Source organism: Drosophila virilis, chromosome 5, assembly GCF_030788295.1.
Source record: "Drosophila virilis strain 15010-1051.87 chromosome 5, Dvir_AGI_RSII-ME, whole genome shotgun sequence".
Lineage (NCBI taxonomy): Eukaryota > Metazoa > Arthropoda > Insecta > Diptera > Drosophilidae > Drosophila > Drosophila virilis.
Window position 1 is genome coordinate 14,328,296 of NC_091547.1, and position 19,205 is coordinate 14,347,500.

The 19,205-nt window shown below is 37.3% G+C and overlaps 6 protein-coding genes across 10 annotated transcripts in view; 2 read left to right on the forward strand and 4 right to left on the reverse strand.

The window, feature by feature from the left end:
• The window catches only part of DNAlig1 (DNA ligase 1), a 20,767-nt gene extending 10,788 nt beyond the window's left edge, over window positions 1-9,979 (forward strand). Inside the window, exons 2-8 of one of the 4 annotated variants that reach the window (XM_032436255.2) lie at window positions 3,851-3,933; window positions 4,755-4,811; window positions 4,870-5,124; window positions 5,249-5,881; window positions 6,182-6,807; window positions 7,207-7,452; window positions 7,509-7,905. In XM_032436255.2, the coding sequence (XP_032292146.1) occupies window positions 3,902-3,933; window positions 4,755-4,811; window positions 4,870-5,124; window positions 5,249-5,881; window positions 6,182-6,807; window positions 7,207-7,452; window positions 7,509-7,876 (2,217 nt within the window). In that variant the 5' untranslated portion in view covers window positions 3,851-3,901 and the 3' untranslated portion in view covers window positions 7,877-7,905. Of the gene's footprint in view, window positions 1-3,850; window positions 3,934-4,569; window positions 4,688-4,754; window positions 4,812-4,869; window positions 5,125-5,248; window positions 5,882-6,181; window positions 6,808-7,206; window positions 7,453-7,508; window positions 7,906-9,886 lie in introns of those variants that run through there. The other 3 variants (XM_070210182.1, XM_002049926.4, XM_070210181.1) reach the window with 3 other exon arrangements.
• On the reverse strand, window positions 242-1,701 carry LOC6625227 (protein-L-histidine N-pros-methyltransferase). The gene is made up of 3 exons (XM_002049928.4): window positions 1,355-1,701; window positions 965-1,252; window positions 242-905 (listed from the first exon to the last, which is right to left on the reverse strand). The coding sequence occupies exons 1-3, from the start codon at window positions 1,445-1,447 to the stop codon at window positions 354-356; spliced, it is 933 nt and encodes a 310-aa protein (XP_002049964.1). The 5' UTR covers window positions 1,448-1,701; the 3' UTR covers window positions 242-353.
• DCP1 (decapping protein 1) lies at window positions 2,483-3,681 on the reverse strand. The gene has a single exon (XM_002049927.4). The coding sequence runs from the start codon at window positions 3,607-3,609 to the stop codon at window positions 2,518-2,520; it is 1,092 nt and encodes a 363-aa protein (XP_002049963.1). The 5' UTR covers window positions 3,610-3,681; the 3' UTR covers window positions 2,483-2,517.
• Window positions 7,816-9,592, reverse strand: Upf3 (UPF3 regulator of nonsense mediated mRNA decay). Its single transcript, XM_032436256.2, has 3 exons — window positions 9,437-9,592; window positions 8,268-9,380; window positions 7,816-8,205 (listed from the first exon to the last, which is right to left on the reverse strand). Exons 1-3 carry the CDS (start codon window positions 9,497-9,499, stop codon window positions 7,927-7,929), a joined length of 1,455 nt encoding a protein of 484 aa, XP_032292147.1. The 5' UTR covers window positions 9,500-9,592; the 3' UTR covers window positions 7,816-7,926.
• PHDP (Putative homeodomain protein) lies at window positions 9,904-14,731 on the forward strand. Of its 2 annotated transcripts, XM_032436258.2 has the most exons (4): window positions 9,904-9,961; window positions 11,569-11,903; window positions 13,723-13,913; window positions 14,490-14,731. In XM_032436258.2, the coding sequence occupies exons 2-4, from the start codon at window positions 11,630-11,632 to the stop codon at window positions 14,673-14,675; spliced, it is 651 nt and encodes a 216-aa protein (XP_032292149.1). In that variant the 5' UTR covers window positions 9,904-9,961; window positions 11,569-11,629; the 3' UTR covers window positions 14,676-14,731. The 2 variants fall into 2 exon arrangements, with proteins under 2 accessions (XP_032292149.1, XP_070066284.1); XM_070210183.1 differs by lacking the exon at window positions 9,904-9,961 and having other exon boundaries at window positions 11,018-11,903.
• Window positions 14,732-16,469: 1,738 nt separating this feature from the next.
• LOC116650949 (uncharacterized) lies at window positions 16,470-19,162 on the reverse strand. Its single transcript, XM_032436257.2, has 4 exons — window positions 18,995-19,162; window positions 17,174-17,364; window positions 16,844-17,121; window positions 16,470-16,773 (listed from the first exon to the last, which is right to left on the reverse strand). Exons 1-4 carry the CDS (start codon window positions 19,041-19,043, stop codon window positions 16,506-16,508), a joined length of 786 nt encoding a protein of 261 aa, XP_032292148.1. The 5' UTR covers window positions 19,044-19,162; the 3' UTR covers window positions 16,470-16,505.
• Window positions 19,163-19,205: the final 43 nt, after the last annotated feature.

Here is a 19,205-nt window from a genome sequence, read left to right on the forward strand (position 1 = left end):
TGTGACGCTAGCTCTTATAAGTAACGAGTTTCGCAGATTTCGATATCGCTTTTTATCGAATCATTGGAAACGGAACAAGCTATCAATTATTTGCAATAAAGTCGTACTGAGCGGATACCAAGAGGAATTACGTTCAAGATTGAAGACTAAAGGTAAAGATGATACATGCTCCTTAATATCGAAAACCCAACCGGCCGGCCCTTTATCAATAATAATTATCAATAAGATTTCAAAACAGCTGTTCACAGGCATTTGTACATTTATAATTTTCATAACATATAATGAAATATGCGCTTAGCTAGGCTTAGAAGTATTTATGAAAAATTTATTGTAATGTATAAAAATCAAATATTTTAATAGGTAGATTTTTTTGAAACTACAACAATAAGATCAATCAGCCAATAGAATGATTGTCGCAGATCACCTTCGCATAAATACGGAGCCTTTGTCCAGGACTCGACGCGAAACCCACAATTTTCTAGTAATTCCAAGAACATTGTTGCTTCTTCTTCAAACGATAACTCACGGCCATTTCTTTTGGAATTATCCATCAGTGGCCTCAATGGTAAATGCGATGTATTTGTCTCTACATAGTGCATGTATGGAAGCACCAGAGCAATCACAGCTCGCCCCGTAGGAGCCAGCGCGTTATGTATATCTGCTAATAGTTGAAAAGGATCGTAGCATCGGTCGAGCACATTAAGGCAAGAAATTAAATCTACACTATGTAGGTCACTTATTTCGGTAACTATGTTAAAGTTAAGTTTCTTAAGTCTCTCTCGCATGGTCCAACTAGCTTCAGTGGCAAACAATTGCAACACGGCATTCTTGCTAAGCTCGGCCACGCTGTTTGCAACGCGCAGCGAGACTTCGCCGTCGCCAGCACCGATATCTAAAAGCGTAATCTGTAAATAAGATAATTAAAGTGATTTTTATTTTTTTATAAGTCACCAAGTCAAATTACCGTTTCTGTGAAAGATTTGGGTAAAAAGCCACCCGCTTCCAGAAGTTTACAGAATTGCTCCTCTGACAAAATAAACATGGAACCACGTTTTAAAAGTCCGTTGATATCGGTCTGCGTCATAAATATCTGCAAAACAGACCTGGCCAATGCATGCCACAAATGCAGCCAAATGTTTGAAGACAACATTTTGGCCCGATCCAGCCATCGTATTGTAGTTGTGTCGGGCTGCTTAAGGCCAACAAATTTCGACTGGAATTTTTGAGGTAATTCGCAGTTCAAAGAGTACCACTGCAATACAAATATATATATGTATATATATATATAAGTACATACATATGTAGACGGCATATGTTTAAAAAACTGCAAGTCTGATTACCTATAGATATTTACCTGTTGGGTATCTAAGTTCTCCAAAAAGTTATCATTATGGAATTTGGCATAGATAACACGTGCCAAGGTGCCTCTGGGTCGATAAAGGGCCATTGTAAACTATGTATACTTTTGCATACATACATTTTACAATGTGCACAAATTTGATGTATGTTAATTACATACTCTCCGAACACTTCATATATAAAAGACAAATCACTTAATCTACTAGTTATGTACAGACGCGTGTATATTTATATAATGTGCTATTCACGGTTTAACACAAGACCGCAATTTAGTTAATTTTGCCAATTTACTTAATATCTTCTCAACAATGCTGAATCAACATTGAGCTATGTACATAATAATTGATAACACTTTTGAAAGTATCGACTGGGAAAACGGGAGGGTTGTTATCGGTGTCACTTCACTACAATCGATAAATTTTATTTTACCATCTCAAACGCCTGGCTTCCAGCTCTCAATTTCCCACTGAGCAACATTTAACATCTTCTGGCAAGCTGCTGGATGAGCTTTTGCAATGGCGACATCTTCTAGTTTATTTAAACATCCCTGAGAGAAGTTCCCATATTAGCAAAGAGATGGTTTGACCTCTATATCAATTTGGCATCTAAATCGCTGTCGAGTTTAAGGCTGATGAGTCGAAAAACTTCTTCCTTATAACAGTTAAGACTGATGGGTAGAAACTTAGCTTCAACTAAAAAATCGTTGACCCTCATTTTCCATCCAGACCTACATGCAAAATGTGTAAATTATGCCTCCAACGAATTGTTCTTAAGTTCTTTGCGAATGCACCTCCCTCCGAAACATGGCCTTTTCAACCCTTAACTCGTATTTTCCAAAACGCCCTTCAAATAAATTTGAGTGAAGATCTTTAAAAACTAGTTTTAAGCCAATCGGATCGTCAACGAATTCAGAAATCATAACAAAAACTTTTATATATAGAAAGTCGGCCTTTCATATAAGTATGCTGAGTATTGCGATCCTGGTAGATCCTGAGATACTGAATGACTATCAGCATACACATTAGTTTATATCTCAGTATGTAATAATATCAATAATTGTTTTTATTGAAAAAATCGGATTTGTTGACCTTTGCATATTGTAACCCAAGTGGAAAGAGGTTGCTTTTTCTACTTTTTCGCCAAAATAATTAGTTTTTTTTATTGATATGTTGTGTTTGAGTCAATCAACGAATTTGAACAGCCGTCGATATAGGCTTTATGCAACTTATTGACAAACTCCTTGTCGTTCTGAATAAGGTAAGTAAAGGCCTGTACGAATTGCGTAGAGTTAAGTGGCAAATATGGTTGCTCTGGTTCTGGTTTGACACTCGGCACATCAAACATTGTTGGCGGCATAAGCGCGGGCTTCGCATCAGGCTTATCCCCAACCAGCAGCCTTCTGAGGCACTTCTCGGCCTCTGCGCTTGCAAGCAAAGCCGATGCTGGTGATTCATCTCTCAGGAAAGAGATGGGCTTTCCAGTATTCCGAGCTATAGACGATGTTGAGGCCGTTGGAAATGGTGACAATGGACATTTTGAAGAACCCATCAATTCGCCGTCCCTTGCAGCAGATTGACAATGCGCCTCGATGGGCGTAACAGAACGCTGTTGTTTCTCCAACTGGTCGACTGAAAGAGGCTGTGGCCGATTCAATTGCGCCTCCACTGTTGCCTGCTTTGCAGATTCAAAGAACTTCAATACATTCCGGGAAGTCACGTTTTCGGACTGTGCAACTGTGCTTGCAGCCTGGGACTGACAATTTAATTGTGCATTGTATTCCTTTTGAGCCTGGCTAAGCATGTTGAATATGCTTGAACTGCCCGATTTTGAATATGCCAGCAATGATCCAGATTGCTGTCCGTTACTAGCTTTGTTTAGCAGCAAGCTATTAACCAGGCTACTTATACGATCGCACTCTTCGCTGTTGTAAAACCAAAATCCACGGATGCGAGACCGTTCGTTGCGGTAGAGAAGAAAGGGCGGCTGCGACTGCAGCTCCAGGCTGCCGGTGATTGGCTCCACAAATGATGTTGTGTTTAGTCGATTGTTAATGAATATGCTGTGAAATGGCTCGGCATTTCGATGGTAAATAAAAAATGCGCCTTCGACATCAGTTTTTTCCCATTCATTTTGCTCCGAATTAAAAGTGTAAAATGCAACATGTGATGACGAGTCAACAATCTCTTTAGCGTATGGATCAATTTTCTTGATGGCCGACAAATTCATTCGAGTTATGCTTTCGTCCGCCATTCTATAATGTTTAAAACTATTATTGTAATCAAAAATTTAACAATCCTCTTACAAATGTTGGTGAGGAGCAATATTCGATTATTTCGAGTAATAGTTATTTGAAGTAAACAAGAGGTGTAACGAATAAATACTTTCCCAACCGAGCCATAGATATTTCTCTGTTAATAACCACCCGATAGGAAGAGCATTTTGTATGTGTTTATTAATTAATTACAATTAATTTATCTCTTTTCTTTTTCAGATAATTTGATATTATCATTTTTGCTTACAATACAATTGCTCAGTTCTAATTATGTGGTATCCTTTGATGAGCAGCGAAAGAGAGTAATAATTGGTTTAATTTGTACCTTCCTATTTGGATGAATCTTCTGAGAAGATTTGCGAAATGATTTTAATGTAGCTTATGGTAGCTGCGTTTTGAAATTGATATTTTATTTTATTAAGTTATGGGAATGCAAAAAAAATGGACAAATATATTTCATCCAAAATATTTCAATATTATTATTTATTAATCATATTGGATAACTATCTTACGTATGGCACACTTTATTATTCTGTTAAGTAATCTTCATTACAAAATAATTATCGAAGAATTGCTAAAAGTAGCGAAATGACACCTATCTAAATTAAGCCAGCCTGCTCTCAATTGGCCTCCAAAGATAAATTAAAGATAATTGTTTATCATAATTTTATGCAATGATGTTTCAATATCCACTCCTCTTAAACTCACAAAAATTTATTAAATAAAAAAAAAATGTTAATGCTTTAATATTCGATATAAAATTTGTGAGAATATTGAATGTAACTACTTCTCAGTTACTTACTGACAACAATACGACTGGATAATAAGATAAGATATATGTTCGATGAATTCTTAATTTATATCGCAATATGATTGTTCAATTATTTCGTGACTCTAAGGGACTACCCATATCAAAACTAAATCGATTGAACAGAAATTCCTTTACATGTTATCGGTATTTTAACGAAAAAAGGCGCGAGTGTGCTTACAATATTATTTATTTGTTAAATTACAAAAGTTGTGATATATTATTGTTAGAATGCAAAAGTCCATAACGTAAATATGAATACACAAAATTATCCTGTTATTGTGATTAAGCACATCGTCTCGTTTTTTAATGCAGCTCATTTTTTAAACCGAAAGATGGCCTCCCTGGCCCAGAGAAATCGAGTGTCCCAGAGTAAGTCCGACTTGCATGAACATGAACATATAATTCATTAATTTATTATTAATAACAGAAAGACCAAAAGTACAGAGAACATATCTAAAAACAAAATTAAGTCTGAAGACGTTGTAGAAGAGCCGGGAAATGAAAACAAACAACCGCCGTTGGAAGCGACGGGGGCAGAAAAGCCCGCGGACATGCCTCCCAGTAAGATTACAAAGATGGAATTGAATCCAGAAGTTACTGAAGGAGAAGGCATTGAAATCTACGACCCTTCTTTGGAATCCTATCATCCCTTAAAACACGCCTATTGGAAAGCAGAACGCGTGTAAGTATTACTGAATTTTTGGAATTAAATTTGGGTCTCAATAAAGTACGGTCATGTCCAAACTTTGTTTGAACTCTGTGAGGCCTTGCATTTATAAAACTATGATCAATTATATCTTTTTAAGGACACCTTACTTGGCCTTGGCTCGAACGTTTCAAGTTATTGAGGAGACTTCGGGACGATTAAAAATGATTGACATATTGAGCAACTTTTTTTGCTCGGTTATGTTGGTTAGTCCGGAAGACCTGGTGCCGTGCGTCTACCTCAGCATCAATCAGCTGGCCCCCGCCTACGAGGGTCTGGAACTTGGCGTCGCCGAAACCACGCTCATGAAGGCAATTTGCAAAGCAACTGGCCGAAACCTAGCACACATTAAGTCGCAAACACATTTAACTGGCGATCTGGGCATTGTGGCGGAACAGTCGCGTGTATCGCAGCGCATGATGTTTCGCCCGAAGCCTTTAAATGTGCGAGGAGTTTTCACCAAGCTCAAAGAGATTGCAAAAATTTCAGGCCAAGCCAAAATGACACTGGTCTATGATGTCTTTGTTGCCTGCCGATTGTCCGAGGCACGTTTCTTTATTCGCTCATTGATTGGCAAATTGCGCATTGGCATTGCCGAACAGAGCCTTCTCACGGCTCTAGCAATTGCACTGGTTAAAAGAAACCATATAAACGATTGCAAAACGAACAAAGTGTGTGATGTATACAAGGATGAAATAGCGGAGACCACATTAATACTTAAGACAACTTTTTGGTAAGCATTACGAGTTTTCACTAACTTAGTTTTTACCTTTTAAACGAGAGTCTAAAGATGTTTCTAAGAAGAAAAGGAAAGGCAACAAGCAAAATGTACAAAAAATGACGAAGCTTTTCTATTGTAGGTGCTAGCCTATTAAATAAAGTTGCAATTTTCTTCCTAGCTCTCAGTCAATAATTCAGTTCTTCAGGACAAACTCTTTTATATATATATATATAGATGTGTATATATATTTATTATTTTGCTATATTAGTTGTATACAAAGATTGCTTTATTATTCGTTTTGCATTTTTCCAGCCAATGTCCAAACTATGACATTATTATACCAGCAATATTGAAATATGATATTAAGGAGCTTCAAGAGCGTTGCCCAATGCATCCTGGAATGCCGCTAAGACCCATGTTGGCGCAACCAACTAAAGGCGTTCTGGAGGTTCTGGAACGCTTTAGTGGCATGCATATTACTTGTGAATGGAAGTATGATGGCGAACGGGCGCAAATTCATTTAAATGAACTTGGCGAAATTTCAATTTTCTCGCGCAATTCTGAGAACAATACGCCGAAATATCCGGATCTTATTGCAAGAAGCAAGTCATTTCTTAAAACGGATGTTCAGTCGTATATAATTGATAGTGAAATTGTCGCATGGGATATAGAACGCAAACAAATCCTACCATTTCAAATACTTAGTACACGTAAGAGGAAAAATGTTGATATCGAGGATATTAAGGTTCAAGTGTGCGTTTACATTTTCGATCTTCTGTTTATTAACGGAGTTTCCCTTGTCACTAAGCCGCTTTCCTTACGTCGAAAGATGTTATTTGAGCATTTTCAAGAAGTGGAAGGCCAATGGAAGTTCGCCACAGCCCTTGATACAAATGATATGGATGAAGTGCAACAGTTCTTGGAAGAATCCATCAAAGGCAAGTATATATTAAGATTTCGCCAAGTTGCATTGATTTTATCTTTAAACAATCGAAAAGAGATAACCACAAGTAAAATATCGATTCTTGTGGGCTTGGATTGAACGTGGCTCATTATTATAAAAAATTCTCTGTTTGTGGCCTTTTAAATCTGGGTTATATACATATTCACGATTTTCGAGGGCTCCAGTGGGCGTGCCTTAATCAGATTCTGTTCTGGTATAATTTATTCTAAAATTTGCTAGCCGTTAATCCTTTCGAGATAGAAGCTCTCATAGAAATCAGTTCGTCGTCCAGATCAAGAAATTTATGCGATATTGGAGTTGAATCTTTCGGCTTGTACAAAGTTAATGTACTTTTTATTTATTTATAATTCATAATTATTTTCGTACTTTTTAGGTAACTGTGAGGGTCTTATGGTAAAGACTTTGGAGGAAGAAGCAACTTATGAAATTGCAAAACGATCAAGAAACTGGCTCAAATTGAAAAAAGACTATTTGTCAAATGTTGGAGATTCACTGGATCTTGTCGTTATCGGCGGCTACAAGGGCAAAGGTCGACGTACCGGCACCTACGGTGGCTTTTTGCTAGCTTGTTATGACACAGAAAATGAAGAATACCAAAGCATTTGCAAGATTGGAACAGGTATTTAATTTACACATTCATGATTACTTTTATTGAATTTTCATTATTACTTAAAGGTTTCACCGATGATGATTTACGACTGCATTCGGAATTTTTCAATAAGCATGTGACTGGCAGTGCCAAATCATATTTCAGATACGACCCCAGCTTGGAGCCGGACGTTTGGTTTGAACCCGTTCAAGTGTGGGAGGTTAAATGTGCAGATCTATCGCTGAGTCCGATCCACAGAGCGTCTATAGGAATTGTTGATGCTGAACGTGGCATTTCCCTGCGTTTTCCTCGTTTCATACGTATTCGCGATGATAAGAGTCCTGAAAATGCAACCGACGCAAATCAAGTGGCCCACATGTACAAATCACAGGATCAAGTGCGAAACAATCAGAAATCCAGCAGTCTGATGGATATTGAGAGTGATTTTTATTAATAAAACAGTAAGCGCATAACTAGAAATAACATTTAAAGCATTTAATTAAGTTATTTAAATGTAGAATGGGCACTTGTGCTGCTTTCAGAAGATTTTGATTCACGCCGTGCATGCTCAAAATTGTCTTTAGTGTCTTGAAGTTTGTGTTTGTTGCGTCTACCAAATCTTTTGTTCTTTGGCGTCTCGTCCGTCACAAAACTATCGCCTTCGGAAGCTAATAAGGGGGGTTCTGTTACACGAGCAGGGTCTTTACAACCACTTGGAGAATTGTCTTCTGATCGTAAATTGATTCTAACCTTGGGCTGGTATATGGCAATTGATGGGCGATCCTGTTAGAGAAGATAAATAATATTTATTTTATCCTCATTATCTTATCTTTGTGAAAACGAACCTTATTTCTTATTCGCCGTTCCTCTGCAGCACGTGAATTAGAAGCTTTACATGCATCCTGTGGCATACCAATTTCCTCACTAGTTAATGGGCTGTTGACTTCTGAGAGGGCTGGAACTGATTTACCAATTTCTTTAGAATTTAAACATTTCTCTGCAGGCTCATTGCTTTTATCAGTTTTTGCCGGTATTTCGCTGGACACATCTACTGATGAGGCTGCACATGTGTTTGGGTCAGGTGAATTGGTATCAGCTGTAGATTTTTTCTTTAAAATGACAATATCTTTCTTTGAATTCGAATGTTTTGAGGGTTTTTGGTTCATATCTTTGTCGTGGCGATCATTTTTTTTCTTATCGCGGTTTTCGCGATCGCGCATCAATTTTCGTTGTTCGTGTTCTTCTCGCCGACGTTGGTCGCGTTCAGTTCGGCGCTTGGAGCGTGCGTTTTTCGCTGTATCTTCCGGCAATTGACCCTCTTTGTTAAATCCTTTTTTGGCATTACTATTAAGAGACTTTTTATTTTCATTTCCAGAATCCTTCACTTTAATATTTTCCGGTTGTTCTGTCGACCTTAGCAATTTTTGCTCTTCACGGTGCTTTCGTTTTTCCTCGTTTCGCTTTCGGGCTTCTTCGCGGCGCTTTTCTTTTTTGTTTGCCAAGTATTGAAGCAGCGGAGTAGACTTTACCTTCTCATCACCTCTATTTTCGAACGTAAAATCAATCTTTATATCCCCCAAACGAGTTGCCTCCTCGCGTTCTTCGGCTAACTTTTGAAGAAATTCCTGAAAGTGCGGTTCCTTTTCAATAGTGTTCACTTTGTTGTCGTGACTCCGCGCTTTATTCTTTAAAAAGCATTGAAACGGGGCATACTCCACAATGGCAACGTACTCTGCGCCCTTTGAATCAACAAAAACATATCCGTCAAACCGGTCGCGAAACTGCAAAACTTCGGCAATGTCTTTAAGCGACATATCAATGTAAGCACGGCATGTGGCTTCTTGTCCGAGTGACCAGTCGGCAGGGCAATAATAGTAGGAGTCGTTTTCCGGCAATGGATCCACTTGCTCTAGAAACTCCTTTTCGGTCATTGTCGGTGGCAAATGACGGACCACAATCTAAGTTAGTGTTAAGCATTTTAGTAATTGTATATAAATATTTAACTAATGCGTACTTTGATGGATTGGTTTGACTTATCCTTCTTATCCCGGCGTTTGTTAACTCGTTGCTTTTCCATGTTAAAACGAATTTATTGTTTATTAATCTAACGCCGCACGAAATGAAATTAAAAACAACACATACTCGATAAAATAATCTTAAGCACATTTATCGATAAATAAACTTAGCGTCGTAAAAAGGTATTGGAACAGTGGAATGAAACATTAACATGTTAAAATGAGTGTATAAACACTTTCAGTCAGACTTCTGGGTAGCAATTAACACAAGATTCCTCTTCCTATTTGCCAAACACTATTTCTTTTAAATCGATTCAGGTTTTCAACCTTATTCTTCCATTATACTAAGCTCCCGCACACATTATATATTCTAAAATGGTTTTTTGTTTAACCAGTTCATACATTTTCTCCATTACAAATAATAAAATTTTTAATTTATTTTTTTTAAGATTTATTCATAAAAGGTTTGATACAGAATACAGTGTAACAATAATGTCTACGTACTGCAACTGAAATATTGTTTGGTATGTATGCTTAACTTATTAAAATAAAATTATCCAAAAAGTTATATTATCAACAAAAGTTACAAGTAATAGAGTATTAAGTAAAGAAATAGTGAAGGGAAATCACCAATCTGGGTAAATGTATGGCCTGTCCAGCAAACTTTGCCCCTACTCATAGTATCCTAAAAAGCAACGATTTTATTAGGGATTGAGAAAGCTCGGCGCAGAAAACGTAATACAAACTATTCTAATTTTTGCATAATACGCAAAATGAGTTGTACACAGCGTAATCTCTTGTGCACGTTGGTAGGAATATGGGGCGATAGTTCCTGTTAAGTTTGGACGGAGCAGAGAATTGAAGACGCCGTAACGGAAAAAAGAACTTATGTCCCCAAAAGTCAACTTATGTGGGAAGACATCTCAGTGGTTAGTTCTACGGTTGGTTAAGGACGGAAGATCAAGAAGAAGAAGTCTATTGGAGTATGATGGCCACCGAAGATTGGGATCCCAATTTAAATCTCGTTAGGCGAAAAACGTTGATCGCTTCAAAACTGACCTCACTACAAGAGCAATATTCAAGGAAAGGAAAGACTGAAGATTCAAGGGACAGATTAATAAACTTTAGCAATGCACGAAGAAAGATAGCACTACAGTCGAAAACTAGGAGTATGGTCATTTCCAGGAGAGTAAGAAGTGAATTTAAAGCAGAGAAGAGATAGGAATGTGAAATAATAGGTTCAACTGTAGAACAAGAGGAAATAATTTTTAAAGGGTAAAAATTATTATTGGCACGGACAGAGGAGTAAGTCGGGAATGCCTCCTTCTAGAGGTTACATTATTTGTCAGTAAACAGTTATACCCTTTTTATCTATTTTTAATGGGTACAGGGTATGAGCAAAGTAAGAGTTACCTTGCCCGACCAAGGGATACCCCTTACCCAGTGCAGAGAAGAGCTGTCCACTTTACAAAGCGGGTGTGATGCATCTTTTATATGCCGTACACTATAGAAAAAGAAAAAATGAAAAGAATATTTAAATATATATATAGTATTTATATTAGGTTTTAGAATAATAAGACATATATATTAAATGTTATGTTATCGTATTCAGATTCAGATGTAGACCTCTTTTCTAGATGTTTATAAATTTCGCAGATATATATTATCTTTAATCCCAATTTGCTTCCCTTATATTAACTGGGATAGACGCATTAGTTATGACATTAATGAAAAGTATGAAGTTTTAAAGGAATTCTATGAGAATATTTACAGGACTCAAGTAATTTATGGTTTCTTGTTAAGAAAATTTTTCTATAAAATCCAAGGCGATTATCTATATTACATTTCCTATATAAAACAGTTTCTTTATGGTCATTGTTTTTGTGACGTGTGTGGTGTAATTTGAAACATTTCCACCCCCAAAACAATGTGTGTTATTTGGCACCGCCTCCAAACACGTAGCACGATATTTTTTCTCTCTTTCGTTTTATGAATCCTTAGTGTCCTTTTTTATCTAAAGGATGAAGTTAAGACAATCGTAACAGTAATTTTTTATTTAACCAGAGTTAAAACTCGTATTTTGTGAAGTGGTTTCAAATTAAGTTATTTTATTATTATGTGATTGTTACAGCGAAATTAATATCTAATAAGTGTCGAGCTCTTTTTATTGTGCCAAATAGTGATTAGATGCAATGGAATTTTCATTTTTAAGCAAAACAAGCTATGATAAAGATTGTATATATAATTCAAATTCGCAATTGCACAGCACGAACGCAAATCCCAGAATTTCTGTGCCAAATCACATGGCCCATTATAATTTAATAATTGATTCCAGCTATAAGTTACGGGCTAATGAGGCCGCAATAAGAAATTCATTAAATCAAGAGTCCAATATACTTTTTTCAAAAATAACGAATGTTGCCGATCTTTATCCTGGAACACATAACATTACGTCCTATAATTCCGGTAAGTCTTAACTCTAATAAAACTATAAGTTAAGTTTTGAAGATTCCTATGCTATATTCCTACTATATTCATCAAATTGACTAAATTTGGGGAAAAATTATATTGGTTAAATGCAATTATTATCTACTTTAGCAATCCTCTTTCTCAGCCTGACATGCTTGCTTCCGCGAATTCGCACTGTAAGTGCTTAGAAACGCCGGCGACAACACTGACTCGTGGCTATGTTGTTGTAGCCTCACTCGAGGCGTCCTCTCCGACTGGGGGATGCACATAAATCTAATTTTTCTGTACCTCCTGCCTCGCTTAGATTGTCAATAACAATCTTCAGGGATGATACGTGGAAGTCAGAAGAAAGCTGAAATAAAAATAGCCGATACGCTGAACATTGCAGACCTCATTGGCAGTTTTTTCTCTATGTCAGGTCTGCATTCTCGCAAATGCGCGACGCCAATCTTTATTTGCAACAAATCATTTTATTATAAAGAGCAGACAGGGATTCACATTGTTCGATCCCGAGTGGGGATTCGCAAATAAATTAATAAGCAAACAAGGTTTGCTTACCATTAAAATATTAAAAATAGAACACACAAACTCGTGAGTGGCAGCGCTGCTTCTTCCGCCTGCGCTACACTTTTGGTGCTTTTATTTTTTAAGCCCAACCCAACATATTCATAATGCTCCGAGTACCTTGTCCGTATATAAGAAGCACAGGGAGAATATTTAATGCGGAGAATGGTTAAGATATCATAAAAAACATAAAGTTTTTCATGCAACTTAATTTTCGACCGATCATTCCTATGGCAGCTATATAATATGGTAGTCCAATGTAAGTAAGATTTTGCATAAGCGTAATGAGCATAATGAAACTTATAAATACGGAGTTTGGTCAAGATATTTTGAAAAACAAAAAAGTTTTCCGTAGAACAACCAAATTTTCGACCGATCGTTCCTATGGCAGCTTTATGATATAGTGGTCTGATGTTATTAGCATTTTGCATATATATGAGAACCACAGCAAAAATTTTAAATGCTGAATTTGGATAACTTATTTTAAGAAACAAATAAGTTTTTTATACAAGAACCTATTCTTCAACCGATCCTATTGCAATCATATTAAATATGTACTGCGTGCAACAGAAAGAGACACTTCTGCAGAGTATCATGACGATAGCATTAAACCCGCGAGACTAGTTCGCATGGAAACAAACAGACGGACAGACGGACATGGCTATATCGACCCAACTGTTGATATTGATCAAGAATATATATACCTTATGGGATCGGAGATGTCTCCTTCTACCAAAATAGTTGCCGTCGCCTGTGCCTCACATAAAAACTAGCAATTGAGTAGCACAGAAAACAATACAATCGCAATTGCCAAGCTGTAAATAGAATTCAATACAGACGCGTATGAATGTTTGTGTATACACACATGTAGACAGAAATTCTTGAATTTGCGCTAGCTGCCGCAAACACGAGATCAGCCAAATCAAGTTTTCTTTAATAACTTCTGTGTTTCTTAACCGATCTTGATGAAATTTTCTACAGCAGATCTTTTTGTACTATAGAATATTTCTATATTCTCAAAAAGTCAATACAAATTGGTTTATTTACCTGATTTATAGCTATGTGGTCGTATTCAATAATAATAACATTAAGTTAATTATCACTTAAAGTTTCGATATTTAACACATTAGGATGTCAATTTAATATTTAGAGTTGGCACTGATTTACTGCGAAATTTGGCAGTAGCACTATCTTTATTGAAGCAACAAAAATTAATACATGTAAATTGCAAACATTTCTTATTCTAATTTAGGATACCCACTTAAATATACTGACGAATGTTCAAGTATAAGCGATAAATCCAAACAAAGACGAATACGTACAACCTTTACATCAAGCCAACTAAATGAACTAGAAAAAATATTTTTGGAAACTCACTATCCAGATATATATACAAGGGAAGAAATTGCATCAAAATTGCATTTGACGGAGGCGAGAGTACAGGTAAATTTATTAAAAGTCCAAGTATATTTGAATGCATTTGAACCTATATAACAAATAGATTTTCAGCAACCTTACTTTTTTGGTTTATTGGTGCTTTCAAAATAACAAGTACCCTCGACCCATTTAACTCTAGTTAGGATTGTTTTTTTTTTTGTTTTTGTTTGAGTGTGATATAGAGGGCTCAAATCGAAAAATAATCTAATCATGAATTCTTAATGCAAGAGAGAGCCACATGAGTGCTTGCGATCAGTTTGTCATGTCCAGAGAGAATAAGACTGGTGAGAGTGGCAGCCAAAAGCCTCCAGGGCCGCACGATCAGTTGCAAGTCTGCTTAGCTTTTAAAAAAAAACTCCGAGATCTAAGTATGTATTATGATGATATGATATTGAGTTCACAGCAAAGACTATATCTTCTCTTTCGAGTGAGCTGTTGTGTGAAATTATTAAAGGGCTTGGTCCGTTCATGTGCAAAGTCGCAGCTAATTGGCTAATTGATAAAGTTGTATAATCGTTCGTAGATGGACGTTCTTTCTAGGTATTCATTGGCACTAATGATTTATTTGCAATGTCTTTTTAGGTTTGGTTCCAGAATCGTAGAGCGAAATTTCGGAAACAGGAAAGGCATGCCGTTTATGTTATGAAAGATAGTTGTAACAAAATGGAAAGGCGGCAAGACGCAATATCTGGGACTCAATGTTACGATGTATTAATTCCAGAATCTCAAAATTCGTGCCAAAGAAAATGTTTTTATAACAAAATATAAAACATACAATTTATATTAAAATCTCCAACCCATTTGGGTGTAGAAGTGCAATTGCAGCTATTCAAGTAAAAACGATTTGCGAAGTCGGGGCGTGCCAATTGAAGATCATGAATAACTTAAATTGTGTTATCTGTGATAACTATTGCCAGGAAACATGGAGGAAGTTATTTAACTGTGGCTCAGAACATTTTCGTTGATCAACAACGAATGACTAAGTGAGTGAGATAAAAGAAGAAGACCTCCTCCCCATCTTTCAACAGACTCCTTAAAGGTCACCGGACAACGTGCTTAGTGCTCTTCTAATGATTCCAGATGATGATTGGAGACGCGAGATACTCCATTCTTACTATTAATCAGATTCAGCAGCCTACCAACGCATGGGAGGCAGAATCCCATCCTCGGCGAGCACCATGCGTTGACGCAAAACCCTTGCGTTAGAGTAAGCCATTTAGGCCGTTTTTGTATTAAAATGAGGTACTCCTCAAGCCAGACACCCGCTGAAGATTTGCCATACGCTGCCGACCATCCAAGCGGTTGTAGTACAGTTTTTTCCAATGCGCGTGGCCTTGGAGCTAACAGGTTAGGACTCCGGTGGGCAGAAGAACACAGGTTCTCCCACAAAATACCCGTACGAAAGCAGGGGCACACGTCTTATATTGACTTCTCCAGCTATCAGGTGATCCCTAACACGCTCCTCCCCGATCGACACTCGCACTGAGCTCAGTGCCGAAGTCACTCCTCCCTCAGTTTTCAGGCAGTTGGCTAATATGCCAGCAGAATAGGCTAATCTGCTCATTGTTAAGAGGCAGTGCAGGCATAGGTTTCAGACGACCTAGCATCTCTGCGGCAGACAAAGTGGCGAGAAGTAGGGTGGGAGCTCAAGATGGCCCGTCGCAGGGTCAAAAACGTCTTCTTCTCCAATGGGCTGGAGCTGAGCATGGACTACACCCACGACGCAGGAAACTCACTCTGGCGAGCTTCACCATAAGAACCGTTCCTCTTCTTCGCCTTACAGGCGAAGAGTAAGCCGTCACCTTCGAATGTCTGAAACGGTTCATACCATTCGATTTGGCTACCCCAGATGAGCTTGATGGAACTACCCAAGCTCCGTTTCAGATCTCATCACAGGTCACCAATGATCTCCCACTTGAGTATGGACTACTACTGCTGACTACTACATCGAGCCACACGTCGTGGATGTCTTCGATGCCATTCCAACAATGGTAGGCGGCTTCTCCCCCTTGCCTTCCTTGAGCTGCTGCAATTAAGAGATCAATAAAGAGGTTAATGGCTAATCCTTTGTTCGAGACAACCTCTTGTTATTCGTTGTGGATGCGTCTATAAGGCTGTCATAAAGCTTGACACCCGCAAGCACTTCTTTTCTGCGATGAACTTGGCTGAAAAGAAGGCAATGGTTCGTTCACTTGCAAGTACCTTAGATAAGTTTGGAAATCTACGGCAATAACCAGGCAGGTCGTCCAGAAAAACAAAAACTTTGCAACGCAACTGGGTGAGTATTATCTTGTTCTTCTCCTCGTCCATTGTCTAGTTCGACTTGCCAATATGCGAACTTTAAATCTACACTAGACATGTAGCAGGTCTGACTATTCTGGATAGGATGCCTTCTATTCAGGAAAGCGGATACGCGTCTTATCTTATTTGACCTTTTGAATAAACCTTTGCTTGTGTGTGAAGTAGCAACTCGGTGGGCGGGACATATAAAAAGGAATATTCCAATGTTTTGGTGTTGCTCATTTTAAATTTTAATATAACAACAATAAGAACAACTCTGTGTAACAGTAGTTTCAACAATATAACAACAAATTTTATTTAATCTAAAATTTTAAAGTTAGAGAATAAATAATACACTAAGCAACTCAGGAATAATATCCGATAATCTGTACAACTTTTACACGATCCAGACGTTAATATGGTAGTCAAATTCTGTGAATAGCCCTCGAAAGTCACAACACATTTGTGGGCGTCCGTGTCCTCGTCATCATCCTGGATCGCGGCAAAAGTAGTTGCATTAAAGTATCCATCCTCGTTTTCCTGCGGCTCATTGGCCACCACCTTGACAATATCATCGTCTTCCGATCTAAAACAATGAAATGTAATTTACAAATTTGAAATATATTTTGCCAGCCTTTTTACGGGCAGTCACATACGTAATAGTTATTGTTGGCTTCGGAAAGACGTTGGAGACCGTGCACTCCAGTTGAGTCTCATTTTGAATTTGATAGCGATACATGTTCAGCGTATAATTCCTCACATCAATCACCTGTACGCTTTTATGAACCGTTATCGTTTCTGTTCTCGTTTGTACAACACATTTATAGTCTCCGGTGGAATCTATAGATGGATTTATGAGGGCCAGTGAGCTGTATTGTTTATTGGGATCCGTTGAGCTCTCATATGAACTATCCACATCACTTTTAAATTCCGGCTAACGAAAGTACTTTATATTTTAGTTTTTCGTTTTAGATAATAATACATACAATTGGCGCCGGATGCGATCCTCGGATCCACTGGTAAATAGTCTTGTCGTTTCTGAACCATTTCACAGTCAGAAATGAATCGGTGTCATTTAGATTATAATCACAATCTAATACGGTTGGTTCCATTCCCTCGTTCTGGAGAACAATAAACTTTGTTTCCGCATCGATTTTGACTGGCAGACATTGTACATCTTTGCAAAAAGGAGAGCATAATATTAAATGAGAGCTCATTTACTAAATTGTGTTATACATATTTGGGCCTAATTTATGTTCTTTGAAGATAATACAACTTTATGCGATTTAAGACGTACAGTAGAAAGTAGGATTGTTTCGCTCTAGGGCACATTTCTTTTCAAGTCTACTTAACCTGCCGAGCGTAATCAACCAGCGTGATATCAAAGATGAAAGAGTTGTCATAAATTTTTGATCGACAACGGACATTAATAAAAAATTCCCCTTGTTTTAATATTATTTATTAAATATTTAATAATATTTGTTTGACTGCGGGCAAAGTTACTCTTCAGAAAATTCTAAAAAACAATCCGTTTTGAAATCAACTTTTGGCTTAACATTAGTTTCTTCTGTTTTCTTAAAAACCACAATATGGAAAGTATTCTCTATTGGGCTTTGAGTTCTTCGAAATCTTAAAGAGTTATGCCTAGGGCGATAATATGATATAATGGACCGATCCGACCGACTTATTTGCTGCTGAAGACTATATAGAAGAAGAAGACTGAAGACTGTATAGAAACAGACAGATGCAAAGACGGACATGGATATACAAGCTCAGCTAATTACGATTTTTTCTTATAACAAAATGTAACAAAATACCGATTGAAGTATACGAAGATTTATCATGTCAGGGTCACAGTGTTGCAAGACATGCGTTCGGTGTTATTGTGCTTGCATGGTTTTACAAGCTTACAACACTGGAACAAAATAAGCACCCCAATAGTGTTGTTTGTTGGCTTACAAACCCGCATCATATATTTTAAGCGATACTTTTGTTTGAATCGATGGTAAGCGGCAAACGCTTTGAATAAGATCGCTGGGAACGGGGTGCCTTATCAGGCACTCGCGACTAGAGCTCTTATACGTGTTCAAAGAAGGGTCTTGCGCTTGGGTATATAAATTAGTTAGGCGACTATTTCAGTTTTCGGTTTTCACAGTGAGCGGCTGACCGCAGAAAATTCGAACCTTAGGAACGGCAACTCAACTCTAGCTACAGAGGCTTTCTCCTAGGCGATCACGCTAGAGCATAGCAGAGAAAGTCCCTGATTATAACAAAAACAAATTAATATATCAATGAAATACATTTCCTAATGAGAACGAAAACAATTAAGTTGAGCCGGCTGATAAAAGGATTTACGGTCTACAATGAAGATCCACTACAAATCCTAGATACCTTTATTTTCGCGCATTTTTTTTGGCAGTTATTTTCTTTGAACAAGACACGTTTTTTTCTTTTATTTGAATTTTAACCACATTTCTTGTTTGTTTTATTTTTGCTTCAGAATTATGATTTCAATGAAACTATAAATTTTCCAATGTTTTTTAGTAGTTGACCTCATTTGAATACACTTTTATTTGCTTGTAAATTTGTACGAAACTATATATTCGCAATAAATATACACAAACATCCTCTTACTTTAAACAGTTTTGTTTATTTTTAACACACACACAAATATATATACATATATATACACTAATTTTTCACGTGAAGAGATGATTTCATTTCTAAATTTATAAATAATTCTTAAATGATCAGTACAAACACTTTTTTTTTTGCAGCAGCAGCAGCAAACGGATTTTTGCCGTTACCTTTTAGAATAGTCGATGCAGCAATAATAAAAGCTAAGAACAGTTGCATATTAACTGATTTTGGGCTCTTCGAAGAGTGTAACACAGAAGGAACTGTAAATTTTGCTATTTTGAAAAACTGCTGCCGAACCGTTCGCTGGGCATGGTCAAGCACAATTGTCTGGTATATCACAACTGAACTATGTCGACCGTGGCATACGCTTAGGCACAT